This window comes from Rhamphochromis longiceps, linkage group LG22 (genome assembly GCF_057381845.1).
Source record: "Rhamphochromis longiceps isolate RC_006_pf linkage group LG22, R_longiceps_female_GT1.1, whole genome shotgun sequence".
NCBI lineage: Eukaryota > Metazoa > Chordata > Actinopteri > Cichliformes > Cichlidae > Rhamphochromis > Rhamphochromis longiceps.
Window position 1 is genome coordinate 26,617,240 of NC_140577.1, and position 6,659 is coordinate 26,623,898.

Sequence of the window (6,659 nt, forward strand, 5' to 3'; positions counted from 1 at the left end):
TAACAGAGAAACACGGGGAAAGCTACAGATATATACCTGATATTGCAAATCAACAACTGTCCTCCTGTTTTGGTTCTTCTAGAAGTCCACAATGAGGCTAAATGCCAGTGGTTTTCTTCAGTCACTACATTATAGAATCAAGACTTATAGATATATTAGGTTAGATTAGGTATATGTGTCGATCATTAGAGTAAAAAACCTGCATTTTATTATCTTGAGAAAGACTTAGAATTTCCACTCAGGCAGCCCACCTTTCCTATAAGCCCTGTATTTCTACATGCACACAACTGAGTGGCATCAGGCAGGCCTTACATAAATCTCTAAAGGTTTTTGGGTTTGAGATTTCAAATATGTTTCTGTTATTTTGTATGTCATGAATTACCATGACAAGGCAGCAACAGAATGGAGAGATACTGCTGGTTCCTACAATTCCAAACTATTTAACTTCTCCCCAGTGTCCAAACTATTTTCTCTGACTTGACTTAATGAATGGGTTTAATTGCTTTCCCTCCGTTTTCTTTCCTGTACAGAATCAGAAACATTAAGATCCAAGTGTAAACCCTGCATGTCTCTCGGTTCCCTTGATATGTCATTTTGACAGACTTAATTTCTAAAATTGCTGTTTAAACATCTAATTTTCTTATCAAATGACATGTTTTTACTTTAACATTGAACATGGACAAAAACACTTGATCCAGCCCTACCTCAGCAGACAACTTTTTTTGCAGCTGTAGTTCCTGGCACCCAATCAATTCATTTATTTTCAAGAGGATAACTGAAGCCTGACACACATATAATAATTCTGAACGGTGACCTAGGTCCCAGCTTGATTTTGTTCTTCTCAGCGGTCGGAGTAATTTGCTGCATGTGGTCCTGAGACCTATTTAATAAGCAGTTTTTGTTTTATTTGAGCAATTATACAATATCAAATATTACTTTAAAAAAGTTTTTTATTTTTATTTTGACCATATCCAACATTTGAGTATGAATGAAATATTTGTGTTACCAGTAGTGAGTCTTTGTGTTTGCTCATGTGCATGAGTGTTGTCTGAGTAGCTTAGCATGACCTGTAGCAGCAGTTGCACCTCCTATCCTTTGACCTCAGTAGATCCTCAACAATCCTCTGTAGGTGCTTTCAGAAGCAGATGTGTCTCTTGTCTTTAGCTCACAGTAGTGTTAACCTCCCCTGTTACTTCAGTATCCCACTCGGCCCCTCAATTATCTTAACATCATGTCAGAAACTGTTCCCACATGTGCTCCACAGGATCCGGAGAAGACAGAAACACCAGAGCAAGATACCATTAAACTCTGTCCTAAGAAGGTATTCTATTGTCCAGTAGATAGCACAGGTCCTACATGTTACCAAACATGATCTTATTTGTGATGCGCTTCTACCTCACAACAGAGGCATCGTTACTTCTTGCATTCCTTAAAATTAAAGGTTCCTTATGGAGTTCTTCTTCACTAAAAACACTATAAAGCAATGTTTTAGTATCCTCTACATTTCAGTTAAACACACCTTTGACCCTGAAATGTTGAAACTGTATTTTTGGACATAGCCTGGGCTTTGGTGAGGTCAAACATTCAAGTAGCCATCAAATACGCTAATAAAATATGCTTTTAAAGCTGCACCAATCAATATTTTTATATTAATGGATCAAGTGACCGTTTGTGATTTTACTAACAGCCTCAGAGATAATTAAAACCAAAAACGTTTGCATATTTTATTTAGGTGCAAATGTAACTTTAAATTCAAAAGATTTGGTTAGTGCTGCTTGGTAGGAATGTATTGAATATATGAAATCTGATGGCTTCTAAACTATGTTTACATTTTTGTTGATAACTGAGTTTGATGTGTTTTTAACAACCTCCAAATAGAAAAGTACAGAAGCAGAACAGGTCTGAGAGCTGACAGAATTGCCTCTGGCTGATAAGCACATATGTTTCTGAATGGGTTTGTAGTGTGTGAAGCATGCATGATGAAGCTTTTTCCTTTTTCTGCTTCTCTCCTGTGCAGCTTCAGGAGGGCCAGCTTGTTGTGCGTCACTTCCAGTTCCTGCGCTGGTCTCCATACCGTGATGTGCCCGACTCCAAGAAAGCCTTCCTTAGCCTTTTGGCTCAGGTTCACAACTGGCAGAGGGAGTGTGGGGAAGGACGCACCATTGTTCATTGCCTGTGAGTCTGCTTACATACACCTGCACCATCCATTCTGTTTCTTTAATTTAGCTATCATTGCTACAATAAGCACTTGGGGTTGTTTGCTTTGTACCAGCACTGGGTAGAAAGATAGTGAAGGTTGCATCACAGCACCACAGTTCCTGGTTAAAACGCCTGCTGTGTGAAGTTTGTATGTTCACCATGCAGGTGCTTTAGCTTCCTCCCATAGTCCAAAGATACGCATGTTAGGTTAACTAATTTTAAATTGGCCATGGATGTAGAGTACACAGTACGCTCTGAATATATGTACAATGACTAGCAAAGCGCTAAATAAAGGCACCATGTGAGTACCTGCTTTAGGACCTGGATCACTTGCAATGTGAAAGACTCATTGTCACAAACAGGGAGTAATTCTTTTTAATTTAATTTTTTTTAAATTTAAATCTAATATTGCATTTGTTTTATTACAAAAAATTTACAAAAATTAAATGAAATAAATTAGGGAGAGGGTGAACACTTTTTCACAGTGCTGTGCATGTAATTTGCATCATGCAAAAGGAAATTTTACTTCATTTATTTGTCTATGCACTTTTAAAGTATTTACTGGATTCAAGCATTCGCATTATGAGTACAGCAGGTCTAAGTTTTCATGTCTAAAAGGCTGAGGTTCTCAGTCTCTTTCAGACTCTGTTGAAGGCTGAATTTCTGAATGTTTGACCTTAAGTAGTCTGTACTGCGAGTAATGAAAGCTTACATTCACATTGTTCGCCTTGCTACTTTTTCTTTAAATGGTTACAGAAAGTTCTTTTCTTAACAGTTAAATTTCAGTTTTGCTGAAGAAATATTATCCAATAAATATGGCAGCAGCGCCGCATAATTACTGTCCCCTATCCTCATGTCAGGGCCTTTGTTCTCTGGAGATCAGGCTATGTGTAAGACATTTAATATCTGATTAAATCCCAGCTCCTGTATTTTAATGAGAACTTTACTCAGATATTCATCTTGCATGACTGCCGGCTGGCCTTTTTCTGGCAGCATGCTTGATCTGCGGTCAGTCAAACTGTGACATTTCACTCTGTAGCTCCCGCTCTGAGAGGCTGTGTGAGCTGCTCTACCACATCTTTATTAGGTCACTCATGTCTTTATGCTTCTATTTTCTGTGTGTGTCTTTGTTCATTCCTTCTGGAGTAGGAATGGCGGCGGTCGAAGCGGTACTTTCTGTGCTTGCACCATGATCCTGGAAATGATTCGACACCACAGCATTGTGGATGTGTTCTTTGCTGCCAAAACGCTGCGCAACTCTAAGCCAAACATGGTGGAGACAATGGTAAGCAACAAGGAGGAGACTTTGGGACTATTCTAGGAAGGTTTAGCTAATAGCTCTGATTTTGTTAACCCTGAGATGAGGGGAAACTCCTACTTTTCTGTTCTGGAAAGAGTTCACTTAAACTCTCTCTGTTACCGGGGTAACAGACTCTATAAAGAAAACCTGTTGATGGGCATCGGTGGGGGGTTGGGGCTAAAAGCATTTTTAACCAGTGAGGGAAGAAATAATGACATTTCGTATTGGAAAAGAAAGAAAAACATTAGGTTACTACATTACCATCAGTGCTTTAGATTTCTACTGAAGAATTATAAAGAAAAAACATAAACGCGTTTGAATTTAAAAATGTCTTTGTGGCAGGTTCACTCTGGTAACTAAAACCACAGATTTATAAATAAACTTTGTCTGATCTGTTTCTCCTGATTTTTATCTTCTGTTTCCGTCGCCTACATGTTGTTCCTATTGGATCATAGCTTTCAATTCAAAATTCAACCCTAACCCTAAATGATAACTAAAAACAGTATAAAAATATGTATATTTTATATCAAAATTTTATTCTTTCTTTAATGATGACAGAGTGGACCAAACTGATTAAAATCTCTCCTGTTTTTCATGATCACTGGATTATATTGGCCAGTCTGGTTTTTATTTACATGTTACTGTGGTAAATCACAGTGTCATTGATGATGACTTACTTTGTCTACTCATGCACGTGCCTATCTCAAGTTGAACGTAGTCTGAGTTGATTGGAAATGCATACATTCCCAACTTGTTTCAGCTAATTTGTTTGTAAAATAACTTTTCAAACAGTATGTTTACAGAGAAATATGATAAGAATAACACGTTATTGAGTTATCACATTACTGTATGTTTGACATGGCCAAGCACTGTTTATCTCATTCAGTGCAAGAAAATAGTCTAGATGTAACCACTTTAATTGCATAACAATATTTAATAATCATGATATGAAAAAACAAGCCTCTGTTTTGTTTCCAGGAACAGTACCGGTTCTGCTATGACCTGGCCCAGGAGTACCTGGACTGTTTGGAAGTCAGATAGCATCTATCCCTTTCATCTCGTCAATCCTCAAGTAGACGGTCCAGATCCTGGACCCTGCATCTTGGATCTTTGCTCCTGCCTCCTTAGTCCGTGTAAGCAGCTCTGTTTTTCTCGTTCGCAACGCCTGGATGAAACATCGGCCATAAAGGCTGATAGAGAAAGTTCCCGGGAAAATTTGTAATATACTACTGACACCCTTCTTGGCTTTTCCTCTGCGCTCTGATCCAACCCGTACTCTTTTTTTTGCCACTCTACATCTGCCAAAATGTTGAACACTACAGGAGTGGAGTTTACTTTATAAAACCACTGTCAACGCAAGCCGGACTACCTGTTGTACAACTCACTGACTGGATACAAAGATCTCTGCTGTATCCTGCCTTACTATGAACGCTGAACACTGATAGGCCAGCCACTAGATGATATTTTGTGTTTGTTTGTAACATTGTAAATGGTGCAATCTGCTGTTGGTGAACATCCCATGTTGTACTATATTATATTTGAATTTATCGTGGGTGGGGCTGATGGTCAAAGGGTTACGTGAGGCTGAGCTGGAAAGAGGTTGGTCACATCCAGTGGACATATCTGTACAGTGAAGTTGTGTTGGACCTAATTTCTCTTTATTTATTCTTTGTGTATATAGATATTTCTTTTCCTTCCCTCGGGTGTTTCTAGATGTTCTTAACGTCTCTCAGTGTGCCAATCCATTCTCTCTGTGTCTGTAAAAGGGGTAGGGTTCAACATCTGCATGCCCAGTCTTAAGTGTTCCATTGCAGTGTGTGGCTCAAGTCTGCTTTAGGGTGGGTTCTGCAAAAACGAATCCCTCTGCTAGTCCTGAGAGAGCTCCATAAAAGTAACCATGTGTTGCTGTGAGAATACAGTGAAAATCTGTTGCTTTCTAAATTTGTATTTATTCAATGTGTTTTCTTTTCAAAATAGTGTATAAAAGAGGAAATGAAATAAAATATGCTGTTGCCTCATAGCCACACTTTTTGAAGAGGTTTTTATTAGTGCATTTCACAGACGCAAGCAGAACAACTCGGGCTGAATCTTGGCATCCTCTATGACCTACACTTCCAGAATGAAAAAACGGATTCTCTTGTTAGCATCACGGATATGTTACGCAATGTGTAAGCTCCACCCATCAACTGGACACATCCATGCCGTGCAGGAAGATGAGTTACAAAATCCCAAAGAGGAAGGTAAACTGTCGACAGCGTAACTACAAAGACATTCAAAACAATCACAAAGAGATGCAAAGTGATCATGTGTTACGGCCGAGAGGGCCAGGCAGTGGGTGTGGACTCAAATGCAGACACAGAGGGAGGCAAAACGGGCGTGAGCACAGAGTTTATTTACAGAGCTGAGCGAAGTTACAAAACAGAAAACTAAGAATGCTATAACCTATGCATGCTATGAACTGTGAAAGCTATGAGCGGAAAACTGTGAACGAGAAACTCTGAGGGCTGGATTCCACAGAGGGATCCGGGGAATGGAGAAAGGGGGCAGCGGCTTGGAGGGAGGTGTGAAGTCACTATGATGAGAGGAGGAAAGTAGTCAGTGGTAGTCTCAATGAATCACAGCTGGAGGATTAGGCTATGGTGGTTTGGGCTTACGCGTTGCAGATTTGAAGTGTCAATCGAGGAGGGAGTGTCCAGGGGGTTCCGGGTGAGGAGTGTCCAAAGCAGATCCAGAATAGGCTTGGAGTGGGGAGCTGAGCAGGGAGGCAGGCAGATGGGTCCTATGGCGAAAAAGGAAAGAAAACACGGTGAGGAGAAAAAACAGTAATCCAGAGTTCTCGCAAGGGCTTGGCGGCCTAGCACTAACATGTGTTAGCAGAAGATCTGGCAGGGGTCTGTCGTGAACGCTGGTCTTATATGCAGGTGACTTGATTGGAACCAGGTGTGGAAGCTGATTGGAGTCTCCGTCTGAAGGTGGAGCCCAGCAGAGTGGAAACACCCCGTATTCACCCGGACCATGACAATCATGACTACAAAGAAACACAAAAAACTACAGAGAAACTTAGAGAAGCCACAGACTATAAACAACCACAATAAGATGCAAACTGACAACAACATGACTATAAAGACGCATAAAACAAGTGCAAACAGAATTAGAATGG

At 40.0% G+C, this 6,659-nt stretch overlaps 1 protein-coding gene across 3 annotated transcripts in view; it reads left to right on the forward strand.

Moving 5' to 3' along the window:
* The window catches only part of LOC146644220 (receptor-type tyrosine-protein phosphatase U-like), a 258,409-nt gene extending 252,898 nt beyond the window's left edge, over positions 1-5,511 (forward strand). For all 3 annotated transcript variants that reach the window (XM_085397138.1, XM_085397139.1, XM_085397140.1), the window contains 3 exons: positions 2,018-2,175; positions 3,349-3,484; positions 4,478-5,511. In XM_085397138.1, coding sequence (XP_085253264.1) covers positions 2,018-2,175; positions 3,349-3,484; positions 4,478-4,540 — 357 coding nt within the window. In that variant the 3' untranslated portion in view covers positions 4,541-5,511. The remainder of the gene's footprint in view (positions 1-2,017; positions 2,176-3,348; positions 3,485-4,477) is intronic.
* The last annotated feature ends 1,148 nt before the right edge of the window (positions 5,512-6,659 follow it).